The 24,283-nt window shown below is 46.3% G+C and overlaps 1 protein-coding gene across 3 annotated transcripts in view; it reads right to left on the reverse strand.

Annotated features, from left to right (window-relative positions):
- CAMTA1 (calmodulin binding transcription activator 1) overlaps positions 1–24,283 on the reverse strand; it is a 690,646-nt gene that overhangs the window by 21,307 nt on the left and 645,056 nt on the right. For all 3 annotated transcript variants that reach the window (XM_088147580.1, XM_088147581.1, XM_088147582.1), the window contains 9 exons: positions 22,790–22,986; positions 22,341–22,419; positions 21,856–22,171; positions 18,416–18,921; positions 16,585–16,775; positions 13,703–13,949; positions 9,560–9,631; positions 4,914–5,107; positions 2,174–2,248 (listed from right to left, as the gene is read on the reverse strand). In XM_088147580.1, coding sequence (XP_088003706.1) covers positions 2,174–2,248; positions 4,914–5,107; positions 9,560–9,631; positions 13,703–13,949; positions 16,585–16,775; positions 18,416–18,921; positions 21,856–22,171; positions 22,341–22,419; positions 22,790–22,986 — 1,877 coding nt within the window. The remainder of the gene's footprint in view (positions 1–2,173; positions 2,249–4,913; positions 5,108–9,559; positions 9,632–13,702; positions 13,950–16,584; positions 16,776–18,415; positions 18,922–21,855; positions 22,172–22,340; positions 22,420–22,789; positions 22,987–24,283) is intronic.

The following is a 24,283-nucleotide window of genomic DNA, read 5'->3' on the forward strand; positions in this document are numbered from 1 at the left end:
CGGAATCATACTATCACTATCACTGTCACATATACCCCACTATCAAACACCTTAAATATTAATCCACCTAGCAAGATAAAGTGTGACAAGCTTTTTTCAACAATATGCACGCTTATTATATATGTTCTTCTCTGTATGAGGGAGGCTTCCAAAATTCAGACCTTTCCCCAGTTCTCTAGATCACACTGTGTTTTAAATGATGCTCAGTTCATCCTTAATTTCCACCTGACCTATTTTTCATCTTCCTCCTGTGCTCAACTGTGATGTTTTTGGCACCTTCCCCTCCAATATACACTTAAGAGTGGCTTTTATTTGGTTTAGAGTGGAGAAGATATAATGAAATGCTTTGGCTGCTTCTAAAGAAGTTCTCAGTAGGCTAAACATGGCCCTTTGGCCTCAATCCAGAGATAGCTTTCAATGGGAGGACTCACCACATGTCTGAAGAGGACCCTTCACACCATCCCACTGCTGGGAGAGGAAAAGGGATCAAGGGAACCCTTGCTTGTCTGAGCTTTTGCTATCGCCAAACTAGCATTGGCCAAAATGGTCCTTCATAGGGGCAAGGTGAAACAGATCAAAAGAGGCTTGGGGGCAATTTATCCTTGCATGTCAAAGGAGATTTGGGGGGGGGAAAAAGAGGCATTCTGGCCCAGTATCCAGAACACATATTTGGTACACAAACTTGTCCTTTTTCAAAAGCAGACCAACTTGCTTCACTACATGGCCCTAGTAAGATTGACTGACTCCATCCAGGTCTGCTGTATGCTTGCAATCTTCTACCAGACACCTTCTACCAGACCCACTCACAGGTCAATTCCTATCCTACAGATGCAAAACATGTGGTCTGGGTCCATCTGCAGCTCACCAACAACTCTTCTGTTGCCCAAGATTACATGGGGGCCAAATTATGATGGGGATGGGTGGGTTAGGAGCTCTAACAGGAAAATAGGTGCCTCTTAAGGAGTTATTTTCACTCCTTAAAATGCTTGACTCCTTCCAAAATAGGTTCTGGACACTCCCCAACTTTTGACTGGCCAAGTAAGGCTTAGAGTGGCCCCTGACTGATGTTCTATCCTGCCTCTGGCAGAGGGAGAGAGAGGGAGAAACTTTACACTTCACTGACTTCAAGCACCAACAGCTTCCAGGCAGAGCACAGCTGTGCTGCCAACTGTAATCTTTAGTCGCCTGTGCTTGACCTAGTTATGTATATCATGCAAGATCCCAGAAATAAGCTGTTTTCCCTGATGCATATTGGTGAATGTGCATATATCTAGTACAGCTTTATTTTACTACATTTATAACCTGTATTTCCCCAGGAGCCCCCCATTATCAGCTTGGGGGGATGATTTGCCCAAGACCATGCAGTGGGAAATGGAGGGCTTTGGTTGGAGGGCTTCCATCTATGAGTGCTTCGTTCCTGAACATTTTGTTGTGTCAGGAATGATCAGTTTGTGTGTCCCCTGATGCAACAGGAAAGAAATGTGAAATGAATATAGGAATCTTCCTCGTGTGTATAAGGTAGCACTGAGTTGAAACAAACTCCACTTGGTCATGGAATTAACCTATTTTCTGGGTTTGGACAATGCACTGAACAATTAATGAAATCTTTTGCTGCCACAAAAAGACTAAAGTCAACACTGTGCTGTTGTGCAAACATACATCAGGTAGATCTCTCCCTAACGTGGTGAACAGTATTGTGCAAATCCAAGCAGCGCCTTTATGTGGAAAAGAGGGTTTGTGTTATATCAGATTTTTCTACAACAGGCAAGAAATTATTCTTTTGCCTTCAGGAATGCATAGGAAATTATTTCCATTAAGAGAGGGAACATTACGTTGTGCTGAAACAGTTCTTTATGTGTTTCTGGCCTGTCTGTATGAGGTATCTACAGGCAGGCGCTTGTGACACATGAGCTCCACGCAGGGGCTTACCCATCCTGGGCTCGGGCCAGCTCTGGGCAAGGTTTCGGCAGTCCACAATTGTGTTATGAAATGAGATTCCCATTGCAGACGGAGAGCCTACAGTCCAAGCCATCTCTCCATCTGCAACGCAGCGGCTGAAGAAGACAGCGTGCTGGCTGCAGTCCCTTAAACCTAGAGCCAGCTCCTGGGCCCTCCCAGCCTGCAGCCCTCGCTAGAAAAGCTCCCGAGAGCCCAAAGGCCAGCCGTGCCTCACCTGTGGCGGCAGCGCCGTAAGAACCGCATGATCTTGCGAGCAGCTTGGTCTTGTTTCTTGGTGAGCAGGCTGCTTCTGTTGAAAAGGAGAGAAAGAGGGACAGGAATAAAATGTTGGGTGACTAGGAACACACAACATTTGGAGAGGGGGGTATCAAGAGCCACAGTTGGTAGAATTGATGTCTCTCTCTCTCACATACAGCTGGAGCTAGATTTGTTTGTTTTTAAAACTGTTTATTAAAACTTAAACAGCCCTAAAACTTATACTTCAAAAGGGTGGGAACCTGTGCTGATTTTGGGGGCAAAGGGGACTATAAAAAAGGGTTCAGATACCTTAGACTGCCTACCCCTGCTTTGAACTCTATGGCTGGGGTTCACACAACTCAGTGAACCAGGAATGAAAGTAGGTCCTGACCTATGTGGTGTTGGTTTCTTAGTCTGGTCTAGCTTGTTGAGTTGACTCCAGGCCAATTAAAAACCTCACTGACACAAAATGCTGAAGTTTGCGAGTTTTAACCCTTTTTTGTGTGTCTTTTGGTGGCTGAGCTGGATGTGCAGACCCAGCTTACTTCAGCCTTCCATACCCCTTAGCCTCATGCAACTTCAAAGACTACCTTGTATTTTCATAAGAGCAAAAATTCTTGTTTCCAGTTTAGGAGATCAGAAGCAAAGCAGCAAAATGGGCAGGTGGGCTCTATCCTCTACCCCATCTTAACTGCCTTATGACTCTTCCTAACTATCACATACTACTATTGTTGGTTAGTGTCTCTTAACAGGTTACATTACTTGAAATTCATTTTAAAAGATCTTATACCCCAGAAGGCAGGTTATTAAAAATCACACTGAAAGAAAGAAATAGTTCCTCATTTGGTGGCCACCTCATCTGCCACTCAGAAACAGATCCAACCTCTATCAATTTAGCCTAGTGGGCTGCACAAACCCAGCTGATCAGAAGTTTCATAATCCCTGAACAGAGACTTCATTTAGCCTCATCTTCCTGCTCCTTCTCCACCACCACCTCTGGGAATTGGTCCAGAAGTACCACCAGAAGAGCCATCCTTCATGGTCAATAGGAGCAGGACTCTCTTGGTCCAGTCTCCATACTCCACAGCACCCAAGCTGGCCTCATGGGACAGCTAATTTTGATCCCAGCTACTGGAATCAAGGAGAATTTGATTTCAAAAACTTCACACAAAAGGCCTGTTAATCCTTCTTGATGAAAGCTACCCTCTTCCTGCTCCAGTACATCTCTGGCATCTTCTTAAAAGAACTCAAGCATAATTGTTCTCCATGTTTGCTCCACTGAAGAATGGGGCAGAAGGCAGAATGTTGGTCTACCTGTGGATTACCTTTCCCTTACCCTGCCAAATCTATTCTGCTGCTTAACTGCCTCCCCACAGAAGAAAATCCTGAACAGACATTATGCCTTGTGGATTGTGAATAGTAGAACTGCACTGATGGAACATGTGCCTTGAAGAGTATCCGGAAGCTCCAGCTGGTGCAGAATGCGGCGGCGCAGACAGTTCTTAATGCCCCTAGGAGGGCACATATAACACCGCTGTTGCGCGAGCTGCATTGGTTACCAGTTTGTTTCCGGGTCCAATTCAAGGTGTTGGTTATCACCTTTAAAGCCCTTCATGGCACGGGACCAGGTTATCTGAGGAACCGCCTCGCCCTGGTCACTTCAGCCCGTCCCACTCGGTCCAGCAGAAGGGGCAGGTTGCAGACCCCACCGGTCAGGGAATTTCGATTGGTGGGGTCTAGGCAGAGAGCCTTTTCTGCTGTAGCGCCCGCCCTATGGAACATCCTGCCTCCTGAGGTCCGGGGTGCCCCCTCCCTCATGGCCTTCAGGAAAGGGATTAAATCCTGGCTTTGCCAGAAGGCCTGGGGGCCAGAGGGGGCCCCGCACCTGTGGAGATGGCTGGTGGGATGATGGGTTGCCCCCCCCCCCAGCATCTTACAGATTTTTATAGGGCCAAAATTAGAGGAGTTTTTTAGGGTATTTTTAATATGTTTTTAAATTATTTATAGTTTTTAGCCATCTTGGAAAGAATTGTATTTCTTCGTTTTTATTGTGAGCCGCCCAGAGTCACCCATGGGGGAGATGGGCGGCATACAAGCCAAATAAATAAATAAATAAATAAATAAATAAATAAATAAATAAATAAGACAGCATTAGGAACTGCTTTTGCCCTTGTTCCCAGACACACTGCATTATCTCCTCTCTGGTTTGACAAGGTAGTCACTGTACTCATGGCTAAATAGCTGGTGGGTGTTCTCACACTAAGGGCACAAATAGGTACAACTGAACCACCGATAGCAAACTATATTGTGTTATGTTAATGTTTTATGTACTGTCTTATGTAAGATCTTGCAAGTTTCTTATATCCTCCATGGGTATTGTTTGATTTCTTAAAACTTCTCTGTCCTTAGTTTTGATGGAATGGCCTCTTGAACAAATCTTCATTTCAATCAAGAATACAACTGTTCTGCTCTTCCTTCATCTGTTGGCTTCTGTTCTCCTCCTGCCTTACGTGGTCTTTCCATGGAGCTGTCAGTCACACAGAAGCTGGGAGTGAACCTGCTTTAGAAGTTATTATTTTTACTCCTGCAGCCTAAAGTAGATCTTGGTCAGCTCCTCAAAGGGCAACTGCAATTTCATACCCTTTGAAGAAGCCACGGTCTGCCCCAGATGATCAAGAAGCAGCTCTCCACCCGCACTTCTCCTGAAAGAGGCCCACCTGAGCTTCTGTTGCACAAGGGCAGCTGTCCGACGACTTTGCCTCCTCTTGCCGAATTCTTTGTAGCTGCGATAGAATTGCTGGATGAGGACAGCAGCTCTCCGACTCTGCTGGAATTTCTTCTGCTCGTAATAGCTTCGGAATTTACTCTGGATAAGGATGGCAGCTTGGATCATCTTTTTATAAAGTGCATACTGCAAGGGAAGAGGGCAGGAGGGGGGTGGGGAGGAAAGAGAGAAAGAAACTGAAGCTGCTTGGCCACACTCTCTGGCAAACAGAACATTCTCTGCAGTAAATGAACAAGTATTTCCCTTTTTGCTCTACAGGGAACAGAAAACTGCACAATGCATGATATCTGCAGATATAAAGTCATCTTATCCTTCTGTTTCTTGCCCACTGTTCTGAGTCTGAAGCGGTTCTCCACTGCTTAAAGAATGTGAAGACAAAGTCTTGAAAAGCATGGGGTGTATCCCAAATAGGAGGGAGATTCACCTGTTGCAACTCAGCCACCCGTGCTGAATGTCACTTAATGCTGTACTGTCTAAATGCTTGGAGAGTCTCAAACTTAAGTAGGATTTTAAAGAACAATGACTGAAATATTTTTTAAATTATGGAATTATTCCAAGTAGGCATGTGCTCCTTAACATCCTTCTGCTGGGAGAAAAAGAAAATGTTTCCCTATTCTGCGGAAAGCGCAATCATTTTTAAGGAGGTTTATCTGGATCACTATAAGCTTGGCCAAGACATTCATCAGATTTCACTCTGCTGCCAAAACAGATTTTGGGTTTTGCCAGAAAAACCATCTTGCTTTTTTTTTTTTTGGCTGCTTTTTAAAATTAATTCAAGTAAATATCTTTCTAAAGGTACAGATATTTGTTACAGAAATCGAGTCAAAGGTCTTGATGGAAAAATTCTGCTGTAATAAAAGGGCCTGAAGATGCAGAACTAACGGCTCTATTAAGTCAAAAGAGGAGGGAGACGTAGGGCTACAGAAATCAAAGACCAGTGTGCCCCCCACTCCCCCTGTGTTTTACCCAACAAGGCAGGAGGCTAGAAGATGAGGCTTTTGACACAGATGGCATTTCTGGGGCTCTGGAGCAGGATATGTGCCTGACAACCAGTAGGTAGAGGGGGCTACCGGCCCGGAACAACTTGGGCACCCTCATCATGAGGCCGAAAGTAAAGAAGAGGAAGAGGAGGAGGAGGAAGATGTCATGGGGCCAAAATGCACATCAACCTCTATCCAAGGCACTAGCACATATATGATGAGAATTGACATGCCTCTTCTCACAGACACTCAACAAACAGACCTGATGCCAAAGGTGCCATACAGCCTCTGCATTTAACAAAGGAGGACTGGCTGGATTCCCACAATTAAACAACCTGGGTCCACCATACATATTTGCAGTGTTTATGCAGCATGCATTTCTCTTTTCTTCAATGTCAGATCCTGTGGGCTAAAAACAGAGACTCTGCTCACACAAGCTTAACAAGGTCAAGTAAAGACCTACTGGCTGTATTCAGACAACATGCTAATCTTTAGTAGGATTAATTGCCATTTTATTGTCCTAATTGGTCTTAATGGGATGTGTAGTTTTCTTTTGTACATTGATGACTTTTTTTCCGTATGCTGCCCAGAATCATACTAAGTTGGGCAGCTGTATAAATGGTTTAAATAAATAAGCAGAAAAACAAATAATGGTTGTTGTGTTGTACAAATCCAGCACTTTGGGTTAGGTTACAGTTCAAGGCATTGTATGGACCCAGAAATAGGATTAATTTGGTAGCAAGACTAAGCGTGTTGTGAACAAAGCTACGGAATTATAAACCTAGCAGGATTATGCTCTGCCACCGAAAAACGAATCAAGGTCAAAACTAACCAAGCTTTGCCTGTTCTGTGAATGTGGTTACTGGAATTTTAAGCGACTAAGTTAAGTCTGTTATGCGAACCTAGTCACTACACTGTCAGGTTGAACCAGTTGTCCCCCATAGGAGGAGCCAAGCAAAGGGGAAGGTCCCAAATCGGATAAGATGCAGTTGCTGCCCCAGTTTCTGGCCACCAATGCCTGGTACTTGGACACACACCTAACTCTGTTGTTAGTTTTATTTCGTTACCCAGAAAAGATCCTGCGAGCAATGGGGCTTCTTGTGGGCTCTGCAAGAAGAAGGGTGACATGATGGAAGCAGGCCCCCAAACTCTTCCTGGATTTGTATTGCAGTCCAAAATACAAAATGAGGGAAACCAGACTGTTTTCATGGAAGGAGCCATTGGGGAAGCAACCTGCTGGATTGGGGGTTGGAAAAGGGGTGCCTTAAGCAACAGGTGAGGTTCACCGCATAGTTAGCGGCTGCCCTGGGTTTTTATCAAAAGCACAGGACACTCCTCAGTAGTGATTCCAGTACAGTAGCCTCCCCTTAGATGACAAACAGCATTGGAAAAACAGTATAATTGGCTGCGTTTAATGTAATGGCAGGGTGGGGAAGGGTCGCCAAATTGCATTTTTGAGGAAAAACCATCCTTCTCTGCAAGCTGCATCAAAACATCAATCTGCACCTGTGGAATCATCCAAGATTCCTGTAATTTAGCCTTCAAGCCTGGCCTTGCCCATCCTTGCAAATGTGCCTGGCTGAGGTCAGAGCGGAGGCGGTGGCTTGCGCAGAAAGCCATGTCCACAGAAATACTCAAGGGTCCTTCTCTAGGTCTTCCGTTTTGTTTAATAAATAAATAAATACAGCAAACCTTTATTGCTCTGGCCAAAGGGTGCAACTGGTTAGACACGTTCATGTTACTAAACCAATATAGCATTTGAAATTAGCGATGTTGGCTTCCTCTCCTTTCCCCTCCTTCATGCAGCCTAGAACTGGAGAAGCTGAGAGCTGGAAAGGCCCACAGGTCCCACCCCCCCTCTGGGCAGGGGTCCTGTTTAAACCACTGCTTGAAGAGCTCTGTGAGAGGGAAGCATGTCCCACCTAAGGCCCCACCACCCTACCTTCCTAGCTGCGTGTCTCTGGCTCGGGGACCCTGAAGAGTTCCCTCCTCCCCCTACAGGACAGGCTGGCATTCATAGCAAAGCAGCAGCGCTGGTACCCAGCCTCCACAGCCAGATATAGTCCAGATGTGTTCTAGCAAAACAAACGTTTCTCCCTGGCTTGCAAAGAATGTGCAAAGCTCAGAAGCTCGGTGTATTGCGTCATTACCTTCAAGGCTATCCAAGTAAGCTTGGGTGGGAGAAACAGAAAATACAAGATTAACGTTAACAGTCGGCCACTTCCATCATCGGCAGCACAGAGCGAGGGCCAAGGCAGCCTCTGGAGTCTCCGCTGGCTCTCAAAGGGCTTCTCTGAAAGCGAACAGAAGCTGGAGGCTGCCGGTCATGTTCAAGATCACCAGCAACTGGGGTGGGGGGTGGGGAGGTGGTTGCGAAGAAGAGGGTTCAGCAGCAGCAGTTCTGTGGGGAGCCCTGCCAGGGACGGGGGGTGAGGCGGTGCTCAGATGGGAGAGCCAGCAGAACAGCACTCTGTCTCTCTTCCCGCAAAGCACGCAGAGTTAAAGGAGGGGTGTGTGACAAAGAACAGCCACTGCCACCATGGAGTGGCCCGAGATGAGTTCACACCCCAGAGGAACACTGCCAGCTGACTGTCAACCTGCCCCCTTTCTGCTTTCAATGTGGAGAAAGGAAAAGTCCCTTCTGACCGCAGGCTGCCTCCTCCCTGCTCCGGGCAGCTGCCCAGCGTGACGTACATGAGGAAATCTGTAATTTTTCAGAGGCTTATTGTCTGCCTTTGAACACAACAGAGGGCATTGGGACCTAGAGGGACAACTCTACAGCAAAGGGCGGTTGCAAAAACGTCCCTTACAAGCAAGCCAGCAGGCCCTCCTCCTTTCTCCACAACAGGCCACTGGCATAATCATTGGGTGACCACGGCTGTAGCCCAAAGCACTACAGACACTGCAAGCTTTCTGAGAAGTCCCCTTTTAGTTGCCCTACAAGCTGCTATCAACAATGCAGGGTGGGAATAATGCATGCCAGGGAGATGGCCTTGAGAAGCAGCCAGGATATCTTCTCTCTGATATGCAGCCTTCTATCCTAGTGCCCCCGAATCTTCACAATATTCAAGCAGATGGAAGAGAGACCTACATGCAGCCATTTACAAATATTCTCAGAAATTTGTGGATGTTGGGACCAGAGCCCTACGTGCACTGGGGCTACATGGGGAAGGAAGGGCAGAGCTTATGCACTAGAGCTTCTCCTTCTGGACAATGGGGAGTGTGGTCAGTTTTGCAGCTGATCCACCTTCCGAGTGAGGTCTGCAAACACACCGAGAACTTTTAACAGTGTCAAAGGATCAGGTGGCCGAATGGATGCTTTAGACATCCAATGCGCTGGTGATGAACGAAGACTGAATGGCTGAAGTTCCCCTTGGGGAGTTAGTGCAAAGCAACTGAAACTGAAGCCCCTCTGCATCTCTCTGAGATGTCCTTCTAGTGAGGAAGCCAAGAGGAAGAGCAGGAGGTTCTTTTTCAGAGAAACACCCCCCAAAGGAGGTAACCATGGCCCAAATGGGCTGAGTCAGCACCACACAATTATTTGGAAGTGCCAAGCGTACAACGGGTCTCTTAAAACATGCCAGTGGGGTCCTCTCACCTGCTTGTATTTCCGGTAACAACGCTGAATGACAGCTGCAGCCACTTCCTGTTGCTCCCGGAGGGGACGCCCCTGGAAAAGAAAGGGAATGAACAGGTCAACAGCAGTGAAATCATTTCTTAAAGAAAGGAACTGCAGTGCAGCAGGAAAATGGGAACATGGCTGGATGCTAATTCAGGAAAGCAACTGGAGTGATGGATGCCCAAACCAACTTCTACAGGAAACAGTGTCTTCCAGGCACACAAGAACCACCTTCCTGGAGGGGAACTGAACGCTGTGCATTCGCTAAGCACTTCGGGGAAACGTTCAGAAGAACTATATTTTCAAGATATGGCCCATGGGGCATTAGAACAACACATCTCTTCCCAGGGCTAAACAGTCCCCGTTCTTTGATTTTTTTTTTTTTTGCAAGACTTAGTTTTCCCTGAGCATCTCCATTGCCCTTCTCTGAACCCATCATTTGTTTCAGCCCTTCGTGGTGATGTGATGGTGCCATAATCGAGACATGATGTTCTAAGCTGGCTCTAATTTTTGGAACTGTTTTGTTTTTTGGAACCACATCATTCTGCTGACTGATACTGAGTTTATAATCAAGATCTTTTTCACAAAAACTATTATCAAGCTAGTTATCCCCATCCTATGTTTGTGTGTTTCATTTTCCTAAGTGAGAAGTTTTTATTTATCTCTCTTAAATTTCATTGTTATTTTCAGCCCATTATTCTAATTATTCTAGCCCATTTTGAATTTTCTCTCTTGTAGCATGCATGTTGTCCATCCGACCAATTTTATGACATCCCAAAAGTTGATAACCATTCCCTCTAACTTTTCATCCAACAGATTGATAAAAACATTGAAGATGCTCCACCAGGCCCAAATCCTGGGGCCGCTTGGCTAATATGTCAGTCCAGTTTGATGAGGACCCGCTGATTAGCATGCTTAGAGTACCATTTCTCAACTAGCTATATGTTATGCCACCCATCAAATGCTTAACTTGCTTGCTAATCAGAATGTCTAAGGGGACTATCAAATGCTTTGCTGAAGTCAAGCTATATAGACATTATATAATGTCTCCAGTGTTCTCACGTTTTATTAAAAATGTTACATAATCAAAACTAGAGATTAGGTTCATCTGGCAAGATGTATTTTAAATATATTTAAATATATCTTAAATATATCTTTATGCTGCTGTTAGCATCTTATTTTGCCAACCTTGGCTCATTTTTCATTCTTTCTAGTTCCAAGACTAGAAAGTCTTGATTTTAACCTGATTTTCATCTTGATTTTACTTTTATCATCATACATTGTCACAACTGCACAGCTCCAGATGATTCACAACCTTAGTCAAAGAAGAGTAAAACCTTCGAACCAAGTAACCCTAATTAAAAACAATATAACATATTGCCAATCTCCAGTAGTTTCTGCTTGTCCCATACAATCTGACAGAGTTGGCACACTCCAGGTCCCATGGATTAAACAATGTCACCTGGTGGGACACAGGAATCTCTCCTTTGTAGTCATGGTTCCTGCCCTCAGGAACACCAACCCACCTGAGATTCATACAGCCCCTGCTCTGGCCCTGTTTAAGAGGGAGCCTGGCTCTATCCCCAGTCCCTGAGGAAGACTGGGTAGCAGACCCTTCATAGCTGTTTAATTGTTGTTTTCCTCTAGACTTCCATTTGGGTTATATATGCTGCGTTTTTATTGCTTTTTTACTGTTGTATCTTGTAAGCCACCCAGAGTTGCACAGATTGAGGCAGCCTGTAAATTTAATAAGTAAGGTAAATAAAATAATGTTAAGCTAGCATACTGCCAGACAGATATTAATGGTCAAAGCCAGGCTTGAAGAGTTTTCCAGAAGATGACCAAAGGAGAGGCTAACCAAATCTCAGGCTGGGGCTGGGGGTGGCGAGCTATTTCCAGAGGATGAGGACTCTGCCCCTGCCTGTTTCACCTCCAAACTCAGGGTACCAATAGCACCCTCTTAGGAGCAGAACAAATAGGTTGGCTAAAGTCAACGTGAAGGAGGTGGTCCAGTGGATCTACTGGGCGCACACCCTGAAGGGACTTTGAGGTCAAAACCAGCCCCTTGAAATGCACTTGGACTCCTCCTGGAAGCTAGCGCAGCACCTGCAATATAACTGCTATAGTGCTGAACCATCTCAGACCAGCCAGTGTGCAAGATCCTGCACCAACTGCAGCTTTGGAGCAGCCTTGAAAGGCAGCCCCAGGTACAGTGCATTTCAGTAATCCAACCTGGAAGTAAATAGCATTGCCAGAGCCTTCCACGCAGAAAAGGCTGCTACGGGTGCACTAGCTACTGCCGTGCAAAGGCACCCTAGGTCATGGCTTCTATCTGTTGATCTAGGCGGACCCATGAATCCAGGAGCCCCCCAATGTTGCAGACCTACTTCTTCAGGGAGAGCCACACCCTATCCTGAGTGAGTGGGGAAGCCCCTCAACTACTGTGGTTGCTGGATTAAATAGCCATTCTGTCTTGCCAGGATTCAGTCTCGACTTGTTTTGTTCCTCCAGGCCCTTAGAGGCATCTGGTAAGAACCTCCACTCTCTCTCCAATTCCACTCTGAGTAGAGATGTACAGCTGGGTATCATCAGCATATTGAGGATAACTCACCCAAACTACTGGATGACCTCCCCCAGGGTTTCATGTAGATATTAAATACTGAGCCCTATAGTGCCCCATATAGAGGGCCAGCTCAGGAAGAAATGGACCCACCATAATATATTACCCTTGACTTTCAATTCTTGTACCATCAACCAATATCATGGTTGATAGTACCAAAAGCAGCCAAGAGAACTTCAAAACAAGAGACATGCACTCCCACCATTCAAGTGACTCCTGATGGAAGTCATCCACAAGAGCAACTAATGCAGTTTCCATCCCACATCCAGGTCTAATCTGGACTAAAAGGGATCCAGACAATTGACTTCAAGATCCTTTGCATGATGACCTTAGCCTCTTTCTATCTATGATGTGTGTCTTTTTTTCCCTTTTCCAGACTCCACTAAACATTTCTGTTAGCTACACTGTCCTTCAATTTTCTACATTTCACTGAAATGATTCGCAATTATGATGTTAGTATTAAGTCTAGATTAGCTGATGGTTTGTGCATTTCTGTCTTATGAAAGGTAAGGTAGCTGCTGTGGAGTGATGGGAAAAATGGCTATTCCCTCTCTCCTGTCCATGCCTGTGTGTTTTCCAAACCTGTCTGGCCCTTGACTGACCCAGTTTGGAACAATCCTTCTTCTTCTATTCATTTCTTCTCCTTCCTTCTCCTCACTGTACTTACAATCTAGCTTGATTGATCATCACTCCAAGGATGTATCTATTTCCACTGACGTGTAACCATATTCCTTTCTAGACAGGACTGAAAAGGTGGGCTGTGGTTTTCTTGCTCCTTGAACAGAATCTGTTGTTTTTAGCACTTTATTATTTATCTGTTGTTTTCAGCTCTTGCTCCTTGTTCCTTGGTGGCTTTCTGGTCTCAACCCTGGCTGGGCAAGCAGGTTGAGACTTTGTTTATCTGCGCAGTAAAATAAAACAACCCTGGACAAGCTACAGCCAAGATGAGTATCTGAACAAGAGGACCCCAACTAGACTCTGGATACGCATCCCACCCACAGCCTAGATGCTGGTTTTCTCCTAGCAGGAGATGGATTGGGACCTCAATCCAGCAAGCAAAGCAGCTTCAACTGCTTTGAATCTCACAGAAGGCATCATCCTGAGATGTTCTGCTTGCTTCTGTAAGACATCCTTTTCACTATGGGTGGTTCCTGATGGAAAGCAGGGGAGACATGGAGAAGAACCCTTATCACTATCCTCCAGGTAAGCAGGAGGTCAAACATCTCAAGTAACACAAATATTCTTGAACAGGACCTTGCATTAGAATTCTTGAGGCACCCACTCTTTGGCAGAAGAGTCACTCTGCCTGCCTTGAGACTCTGTGGAGCTTTTTGGTGCTGCCTCCTTCTAGATACATAGGAGACAAGCATGAATCCTCACTTTCTACTTGGCTTCCACTGCATTTTTGGCAGAAACTAGTCTTCTTTCCCAGGCACCAGAGAATGGGAAGCTTCAGCATCCTCTCATCACTTCTCATCTGCCTCTCTCCCACTGCTACTCACCTTGTATTTCCTGAAGACCGTCTGGACCAGCTTGGCAGCTTCGTAGAGCTCTCTTTGCTCATGGTCAGAGAGTGTCAGCTGTGCAAACTCGTTTTCCACCTTCTCACTGGCGGAGGCGCTTAGGAATTCGGACCAGTCTGTCGCCGAAGGGAGGCTGGGCTTCTCAAAAGCCATCTCATTGACCGGCGAGCTTGTAGGGCTTAGGCTGGTGTGAGAGGAAGAGGTCAGGGTTCCACCATACAGACTTCTGCAACAGAGGGACGAACCAATGTCACAAGAGGGAGCAGAATGTCTCACTGGCCTGAAAAACAACTGGGGGTGGGTGAGTGGGGTGGAAATCCTCAGAGCAAATCAGGTTAGGCTGCAGGAATTAAACAAAGAAGCTTCTGGAATTAATTTTAATGAAAGTTAAACTAGAAAAAGTCTGACTAATTGCTTTTTAGGTAAGCCCTAAAAAATGAACTTGGCATCTCTCTGAGCACTGAAGAATATGAATGGGGAAGAGGGAGAGCCCTCTGGCATTGGCCTTTGTAAACAGAAGCTAGGAGAAAGCAAAGGAATGAGCGGGGGGAGGGCAGTTTAGGAGGGGCAGCTTATATTGAACCCTTTTTGTTGTGCAGGCAAAGCCTTCTCTCTCTCTTCTTTCTTGCTTTTCTGACCAGCCTTTTCTTTCTTCTTCCTTCTTGTCCCTCCTATCACCTTGCTCTAGACTTGCTCCTTTCTCTGTCTCATCTTACCACTATTTCATCCAGGTTTTTTTGGTTGCTGGAAGGAGAGAGGGAGGGAGAGGTATCTCATAATTTAAATTGACTTAAGCAAATTTAACCCCCTAACTCCCTACTTCTGAATAAACGTTCTCAGCATTTCTGAAGCATCTGTCATCTCCCAGCAGACACTAGAAGGTTTTCCTTCATGCATGCTGCGTTTATTAGCCTTCTGAGCTAGTATGGAAGGAAGCACGGAGGCTGGAAGGATGCTCACTTCTCTCTCTGACATGGCTTTGGGCACATCCTAGAGGAGCTCTCCCATGGCTAGGTGGATGCCTTATCCAGACCAGGAAATGCCTCCTGCTGCTGACTCCCTATTCTCAGCAAGCCTCATGTGTTTCTGCCATTTGCTGATGGGTTCCTAGTAAGAGGGCTGCTGCTGTAGGAATCTCTGCAACTGATGGGTGGTCATGAGAGCGCTGGGGAATTCGGAGGCACCAAGGAGATGCTACAGCTGCTACGCTCAGGGGCTCAATGTCACAACATCCCTTCTCAGGCATCTGGCTGGGGGAAAGGCAGAAAGCCACCGTAGTGACTGTGTGTAAGGTAAAAACAGAGAAAGAAAAAATTGGCTATTGCTTGAGTATGTAATTCTGGAGTATTTTTCCCCAAAAAATGGTCCCTTCTGGGTTAAAGGAGCTGCAGCCTTCCAGCCACCATCTTGGAGCAGCTCTGGACTCCAGCAAGCTTAGATTTAAAACGGTCAAACTGTAATTTAAAAAGAACAAGTCTTTAACCTTGGCAGAGCCTGAGGGAGGAGACTATAGAGCACTATTTCTCAATCTTGGCAACGTGAAGATGTGTGGACTTCAACTCCCAGAATTCCCCAGCCAGCAAGCTGGCTGGGAAATTCTGGGAATTGAAGTCCACACATCTTAAAGCTGCTAAGGTTGAGAAACACTGCTGTAAAGGAAAGAGAGAATGGCCTTGAGGGACCAAGAATGGCCTTGAGAGAATGGCCTTGAGAGCTGCTATCAAGGCAATGGCCAGATAGAAGAGGTCTGAGTCCGGGCCAAGAATGTAGCGCAAGTAAACGTCTCAGTTAAGACTAGTACTCACGAAGATAAAGGGAGGGAGGGGGGAAGCACATTCAGACTTGCAGGATTCAGTTACTATAGCTTTACAATCAAGTAGTATTGATCTACATGAGGGCTGACCGAGACAAAATTTTAGAGTCTGTTGTGCCCAAACATTACATGCAAAAGGTACAACCCTGACTGGCCATTTGTGAGCACTGTAGCCATAGAGATAAGGGCAACATGTCGAATTGTCTGCTTCACTCATTCTGAACCTGGCTTTTAGTCTATCAGCTACTTTTTCTAGATCAGGTTCACAGCTCCTCTCCTCTCCCAATATTAATCAGATTACAAACCTTTTTCAGAACATTGGGTAATGCAAGTTAACTCCACTCATCTTGATTGGAAAATTCAGAGTGGTGCTAGAGCTGAACAGGGGTTAGATCATCTCAAGTTACTGCTGGGAAGGAGGGGGAAGGAAACGTGGGCATCCACTTTTACTGAATGGCTGCAATCCTGTAGATTAAAGCTCTGTCCCACTTTATTTGTTATTTATGCATAGACATGAATCATGTATCCAGCTGCTGACTCCCCTCTCCTGATCCAGCACATGAAAAGAACCTGTGGCTTCACTCAGGACTGGCGCAGAGGAGAAACCAAACCAATTCTTCTTTTCCTTCTTTCCCATCTCCCCAAAATGATTCTTGCATCTCCACCTGGATTTTTGTGAGATTCTGTTCTCACAGGTTCCATGAAAAACAACATGAGAGGCAAATCTGGCTCTCCTATACAAAAGAGGGGACACGAGGTACAGAATAGCTTGAATATTATTTCAATACATAAGGCTTGCTTTGCAAACACAGCGGTGGCTGGAACTTTTTGGATTCAGCTTCCTAAAGGAGACATAACAGGAGTTCTTGGATCCTTGTGAATTTGCCTCCTGGGTGCCATTCGTGCCTTCTGGGCGAAGGCTGGGGTTAAAAGGGAGAAGAAAGAGCACCTGCTGCCCAGGGTGAGATTTGGTAAAGGGTGAGAGAAGCCGGCACAGCCCCAAGACCAGCACAAGCTTTGACCTGCTCTGGGCGACAAGCCCACAAACCTTATCTGAGCGGCACTGGGCAAGCGGTCCACGTCTGCAAGGTAACTGGCCAGCCAGCCCATCGAGGTGCTAATGGCAGCACTGTCTGTCCTTTCTGCTGGGGACGCCTCCTCTGCTGGCACGAAATTCTCCTGTTTGATCCTCTCTGGGGTGGCTTCGATGATGTGCTCTGCTAGAGTCATCATGGTCACCTGCAAGAGGCAAGGACAGTTATTCACAGCCCACCACCAAAGCCCTCAAGCAGCAAGAATTTCAGGGTTAGGGTGTCTTCAGCTCTATGGGCATGACGGCCAACTCTTCTGCCCCTGAATCCCTGCGCTGACCTTTCTCAGATCCCCAATTCTAGGTCTGCTGGGGACACACATCTCACTCATCCCAGCACTTCATCTGGAAGAAACTGGGTGAGCCTATCACCACCTCTGTGGGACCCAGAACAACTTCGTCTATCTTGCTTGCTTCCTGGTTCTAGATCAGCCTCGCTGAAATCCAGCTTTGCGGCTTTTTTTCCAGCAACTATTTTTTAACGCTGTTGAATACACTGGGCCCCTCTTTTAATAATTTAATTATAGCTAGATGTTTATTCTTTAAATCAGACTTGTGAATGGTATTTGCTGTCTTCTTAGGAATACGTGAAACCTGAACTAGAACAAAACTTTGAACACTTTTTCTGGGCTGGTCAAACCACATTCAGATTGGGCACATCTTAAGGGCACATCCTGTGAACCAGGATGGTAAGGAAACCATGTTAGGAGAAATGAGTTGGTTGTGTTTAGCCTGAAGAAGAGAAAGTGTGATAGAGGGGAGACATGATGGAAGCCTCTGAACAGGACTGTTGTGCAGAAAGGAGCAAAGCTGTCTTCTGTTGCTCAAGAAGACAGGAGTGAGTTGACCATGGAACAGATTACTGCACTGCAGACTCGGGACTGACCAAAACCCTGGTCTTTCCCAAACCTATGATTTCCTAGTGACTATAGATCCATCCCAGCCACACTTACATGGAAACCAACTGAACATATTCCTCACATCCAGATTTCACACTCCATTGTTCGTGGATCAAACCAAGGAGGCGGATGATAGATCAAGTGCTTCATAGTGGCTAAAATTGGTTAATTCAATAGTTTACAATTAAACTGAACTAGCAGCACACTCTTTGGGGCTCTAAAAGCTAAAAACCATTTTAATGGAGAAAAAAATCCTACGCATATGGGAAACACTGGCTTTGACAAGGGACATTCATCATGTGGCTGCCACACACAATCGTTGTGCACAGTCACTTGCTACATATGACAATTCTCTTGGCATGCAATCAGCTGTTTCTATATGGCAGACCTATTCTCTGTGGAAACTGAGAGCATTAAAATAAAGGAGATTCAAGGAGAATACAGGTAGTCCTCGCTTAATGACCATTTAATGATGGTTCGAAGTTACGATGGCCTTGGAAAAAGTGCTCTACAACCTGTACTCACACTTACAATCATCGCAAACTGTCACACCATCCCCTGCAGTCACATGATCACAATTGCTGCCATTTTTACAACAGTTGTTAAGTGAATCACATGGCCATTAAGCAAATTCTGGCAAAAAAGCCCATTGGAGAAGCTGGATTTGCTTAACGACCACGTGATTCACTTAACAACCATTGTAAAAATGGTCATAAAATTGGGTCTGGTCGTGGTGACTCACTTAACCAATTTTCCGGTCCCTATTGTGGTTGTTAAGTGAGGACTTCCTGTATAAGTAAGAACGGAAAGTATGGCAAACTGGTGGGGGGGATGACTTCTAATGAAGTTTCTGCATGTTGGCTGCAGGGTATGCTCCAGGCGCTGCTTACCTGCAGATCATCCATATGGTGTAAGCAGTCTTCGCTCTCTGTGCTGTCCCGGAAGGAGAGCAGCTCTGCTTCCACCACATCCCTATCTGCCATCATCAGCACGCTCATCTGCTCCCGCTGATGCAACCGCTGGGCTCCTGAGTCTTTCCCCAGAGCCACCCCCTTAGAGCTGCCGGTCACCTGCACCGCCGACATGCCAAGATATGGCTCCTTCGGCCTCCACTTGACCCCACCGGAGCCGCGGTAGCCAGCCAGATCAGGGACCAGCTCCCGGGTATAGTCCTGTACCCCATGCCTGGGGCTGATTGTCTCGGGGAGAGAGGGCTTAGTGCTGGAGCTCAGCTTCCGGGCACTCGGCTGCTCCAGGCTCAGGGCAGTGGAAAGAAGCTTCTCCTGCCGAGTAGAGAAGCATTCAGGGTTCAGTTTGTGTTTTTTGGGTGCTGGGTAATCCTTCTGGCTCTCACTGCTGTAGTAACTGGAGGGTTCAGACCGAGGCCTTCTCAATTCTGAAACCAAAGAAAGGAAAGATCAGGAGCAAACCAGCTCTATGGAGCACGCCTTGCCGTTTCTCTGCTGAACCAGCCAAGGGGCAGAAGAGGCCCTCCCAGCCTTGTCATCGGCCCCCAGCATGTGAAGATGAGGCAAGCCAGGTCAGAAGGTCTCTCTCTAGCTAGGTTCATTCAACACATTATTTGCAAACTGAGTTCATTTATTTTCTGAGGTTGCACAATTGATGTAGCCACAAAGCTGCAACTCATCGAGCTCAACCTCTTAAGCTCATCTAACTTGGGACATTGTGTGAAGGCAGCCAGTGTGAGCTTTTGTGGAGGGGGATAACTGTCCCTCGGCTGAAGATGGTTGTTCCGGGGGTTCTTTCCTCCAGACTGGGAAAGAGCTCAGCTTCAGGGACAATCCTGAATGTGGTTATGCCGACATCAAGCCTGCATCCCCTCCCTGCAGCCAGAAGCACACCTGCTCTGTTCCCATCTTGGGGTCACGATCGGGTCAGAATACCCAAAGCAGTTCTTACAGACTAAAAACTCCAACTGATAGGCCTGATTTGTGCACCAAGCATGGCACATCCCCTTCTTTTCATAATGCTAGGAACCAAGGCTTTCTTGTATAGATAACCCTGGTCTCCCAGTCTGCCTGAACTGGGACACTATGCTTACCGGCCTTAGAATAAACTGGCACGGAGATCCCTGGTGTTAGTTTCAGATCCGTGTTATTCCGATAAGCAGTGTGTTTTTCTTTGAATGGAAGGCGACCCTTTAGTTAACCCAGAAAAATTGTTCTTGGTGGGGAAGGGAAAGTGAAGCCAGCGTAGGCAGCCTCTCTGACATGCAAGACCATTTCAATGTTTTCAATATCTGAACCCAGCCCTAACATAGACTTCTGGGGGTTAGCAATATAGTGCAGAAAAGAAGAATACAAGATGACAATAAAAACATTAAATCATAACATACTGGTTTCCCCAGTAGCTTGTACACCCAATTGCCTCATTCCCTCTTCAGACCAGTTAGTCTTATAACCAGCCATGGGGCTGCCCTCTAGCTTCAGGGGGAAACCATTTAACAGGGCAAGTGCCATCACCCCAAAACACTGCTTTAGGGGCCCTCCCCTCCTCCAAAAAATGAGGGACTCTCACAGGTTCTTGGTTTGGGTAGGGTTTTTTTGAACCACCAATAACCAAATTAATCCAGAATCAATTTGGAAGCCCTGGAAACTTGGACAGTTGGTTCTGCTTTTCTTTTCTTTTCTTTCTTTCTTTTTTTTGGTGTGTATCTCCCTTCAATGGCTGGGGGAAGACTTTTATTTTTCAAAAGGAAAGCTTACCAATAAAGAACAAAGGAACTGTAAATTATAAATGCCTTTAGTTCAGAAATTAATCTTAATAATAAAACTGTTTTCTATTTTAGCTATCTATTTTCTATAAGCTCTATCTACACTATGTTCTTCGGAGTCCAATTTCACTCTATTTTCACATCTTTCTCTTCTGGGTCTCCAATAGATTTGTTTATGGATGACTTCTATATTTTTGTTGGGTTAGGGTTAGGGTTAGGGTTAGGGTTAATCTTAATCCCTCACTCTCTGCAGAGTTCTCCTCCTTTTTCAATCTGTCTTCTCTTTTTTCAGTTTCCGTTTTCTATTTCTGTTCTGCCAAGTCTTTAATTTTCCTTTATCTTCTCTGCTTGTGTGTTCTTGGCTGGGCTTCTGGACTCCTTGAAGATTCAGGAGAGGAATCTTGGCTCCATCTATGGCTTGAAAATTTTTTCCCTCAGGCCAGTTCTGAGGGAAGGGAAAAAACGCTTCCCTCCCCCTGGCTTTCTCAACTGTCGCCTCCTTTCCACTGCCTCTTCTCATCAGGGCAGTCTCTCTCTTAGTTTGCCTCCTTATTCGACTTGTTTTTCAGCCTCTTCTTCATGAGGCCTGTGGCTGCAGCGCTCCCAGGTAGCCATCTTGTCTTCCCTCTTCCTCCTCCCCTGCCTCCCGCCTGGTGTTGTTGGATTGGCCACTGTTTGATTGGCAGGTGGGTTGTCCTGACGATGGGGGAGGGCCAAGGGCTGGGGAGGAAGGAGCACAGGGGATTGTTACCTGCTCAGGCAGGTGGCCCTTCCACAGGGACCATCTGTAGCTTCTGACTTGTGTTATGTACCAGGTGGTCGATACCACCTGAAAGAAAGATTCTGAAGTGCAGAAAGTATCTGAGCTGGTCAGGAGTGGGGAGAGTTAGTTGGTGAGGGTGTGTGTGTGAATGTAAAAGGTCGTTGGGGGTGAAAGAGAGAATAATAGTTTTCGAGGGACAGACAGAGAGTCAGGGAAGGAGGGAGGCTGGACATAAATGAGGTAGTTAAAGAGAAGGACCAGGAAGAGTTAAGTGGTGGAATATGCCCAAAACACAAACCCTCATTGATTTACCAGAAAGGAACCTGTGGAACTGCTCCTGTTATGCTCGCTTCTCTTCCAGGACTGGGTTTGCAGAACATGCTTAACTAAAACATGTAAAGTTTGATTAACCTTAAACAAGTTTTGGTTTTCTGGGGCTGAACCTGTTGGGTGAACGGGCTGTTCAGATAGTTTAAGCTTCACTGTCTGGGGTAACTCCAGAAAGTGGGTTAACTGAGTAACCAAATCCAGACCTTGAGTGAACTTGGCCTGTTTTACCTCCCAGGCAAGGCAGCAACCGTGGTTCTTCTCTGAGTTGACCAGGTCACGTCCATGTACACAAAGACTGGTCTTGGTACTGTAGCATGACAGCTTCCCATTTAATTCTTATTTTTAATTAGAATTATACATCCTGGTGAGGTATGGAGCCTAGCCCATGAGCACCATACTGCTGACCTTGGTGCTGCCTGTTCCTGGAAAATGTAGAATGGCCACCAACATTCTTCTGATGTTTTCTTTGAGAAGGAGGACAGAGAAGGCCTTTGAAAACCTACCTGTATTAGAATTGGAAATCACGGTGATTCCCTTTTGCTGGTCCTGAGAGGCAATGATTTTGCTGGGCCACTGGGCTGTCCAGTTCTCACCACTGGGCTCCTCCCGTGAAGGGCATGGGATCCGAGGGGCCGGCCTGAGTTGCGTTTGCTCTTCCCGCTGTAGCTGCTCAAGGCACTCGGCCAGCTTCACGTGGCCGCGGGAGCGGGCAATGGTCAAAGGCAGCCTCCCGAGCGAGTCGGGGATGGAGATGGCCCGACGGTCCCACTTGTACAGGACCACAGCTGCATCCGTGTGACCCAAAGCACATGCCCACATCTGGAAGAGAAAGCAAGTTGGCGCATCACGGTCACCGTGTAATAAGGTGCAGAGGATTTCCTTCCACAATAGCCCAGGCCAGCAATACGAAATGCACCCCCCGCCCCCCATTTCCCAGTCTCAAGCATCTCAGGGCCCAAGCTAGAGATGCAAGGCCACTGCTCCATACCAGTGGAGTGCAGGAGAAGTGGTCGACGTTCAGCGGGTCAACTTCCAGCTCCAGATCAATGCTGTCGGCATGTTTGGTGCTGAGGAGCCAAGAAGAAGATGAAACACGTCAAGCTCCTTGCTCAGAGAAAAAGGCAATCTGATTTCTTTCAGGGCCTGCAAGTGCAGCTAGGCTGTGGCTTATACACACACTTCCTTATGGGAAAGAGCACCACAAAGCAGGAAGGTGCTCGAGAAAAAGCAGGCATTGTTTTGAAACAGGTATACGCGCTGGTTTGCCCACCAAGTGCAGTGAACCAGCTGCAAAGTATCAGCCTGCTGTGATGATAACACGGGGAAGGACGGCTGGCGACTGGCAGATTCTTGGATCCCAGAGTCTCGGTATAGCTGCTCTCCTTGGGCGAGTTGAGCCAAGACCCAGGTAAACAGCTCCACCTCCCCAACTCTTACCGCCATTTGAGGAGAGTCTGGATGAGGGTAGCATAGCCCTGGGCTGCTGCGAGGTGCAGGAGGGTCATCCCCCGGAACGTCTTGGAGTGGATGAGGTGCTTGGACTTGGCCCAGCAGGCTCGGCTCATCATCTTCTCACACACAACCACCACGCGGCTCTCAAAGCAGTTCCCCAAGGTGGCAGCCTCAGAGATGCACTGGAAGGGAGACAGAGTTGAGGAAGACAAGCCAAGGGACGCACATGTGTGTGAAGTAAGTGGGTGTGGCGAGGAAGAGCCCAAAGGAAGGAAAAGTGTTTTATGCTGGTGGTGGCAGAGTCTGGAGAAGATGTTCCTTTAGTGCATGGGACATCCTATAGCCACACACAAGGACCAGGGAGGGAAAGTGTAAACAGGGGAGTGTGTGGACACCGTGGACGCAGCCACTCCTGATGGTGACATCCCTCAGCCTTCCTTCAGAGTCAGAAAGAAAAAAATGGAGAAAAAGAGGTGTGTTGTTCTGGGACCTGTTGTGGAATAACTGGCATTTTGCTTTAAAACAAGGGTCTCTTTTAGAATGATCTATAAGTTATGTGACATTCCTTAGCTAGACTGCACTAAACTTAAAACACAATTTTCTTCCATTTCTGCATTATAATATATCACTTTCCCTCCGCCATTTCAAGCTGAAATAATAATACAATTCTGTTGGTTGCCTTGTTGACAGTTTCTCCGCTGGATTCAATGTTTATTTTGTTCCTATCTGCAGCAGCAAAAGTAAAACTTCTGTTGGGTGGCTCTTTGAGCAAAGCACAGCGGTTCCTAACCTCCAGCACCAATATCTCATTGCATTTGAACAGGAAGAAGATGAATGCATGCTGTTTTATCTCAAAACATAAACCCAGCAGTTCTGTTTTGATCATTTCTAACTACTCTTAATGTAATTTGCAATGTGTTCTAAAAGAACACTTGCTTGGCAGGGGCAATTAAACCCTCTTCCTCCAAGTACCCTAGAAAAATATGCATGTTTCCCTTTCCCACTGCTTCAATGTTTTACATAAAATATAAGTTCTACTTAATACTGGCGGAGAGAATTTTATCTTCTGCAGAACATTTCATTCAGCCGCAGTGCAATCACCGACATGAGCAAGATGTCTGTGTAACACCTGACTTCTCATGACACGCTGAACCAGGGTAGTTAAAGGTCCATTTGCACAACATATGAAGCTTGTTAAGTTTTTAACCCTGGTTTATTTTGACTCTCTGACCTGTTCCATGCCTTAAACAGAGCAGCGAGAGAGAGAAATCAGTGCTGCCGTTGTGTTAATAAAGCCCCATTTCATTGCTGTCATTTTTTGAGTTGTCAACAGATGATGCTGTTGCTTAATTCAAATTCCTGTTTAAAATTTTATCTTAGGTGGAGATAAAACGGTTCATGGCACAGGGCCTGGTTATTTGCAGGGCTGGCTGTCTCCGGTTACTTCTGCCTCTCCGATAAGATCTGACAGGGTAAGTA

The sequence above is a fragment of the Python bivittatus genome, unplaced genomic scaffold (assembly GCF_059951505.1).
Source record: "Python bivittatus isolate LINGU-HERP-01145 unplaced genomic scaffold, Pbiv_v1 ctg000510_np1212, whole genome shotgun sequence".
Taxonomy (NCBI): domain Eukaryota; kingdom Metazoa; phylum Chordata; class Lepidosauria; order Squamata; family Pythonidae; genus Python; species Python bivittatus.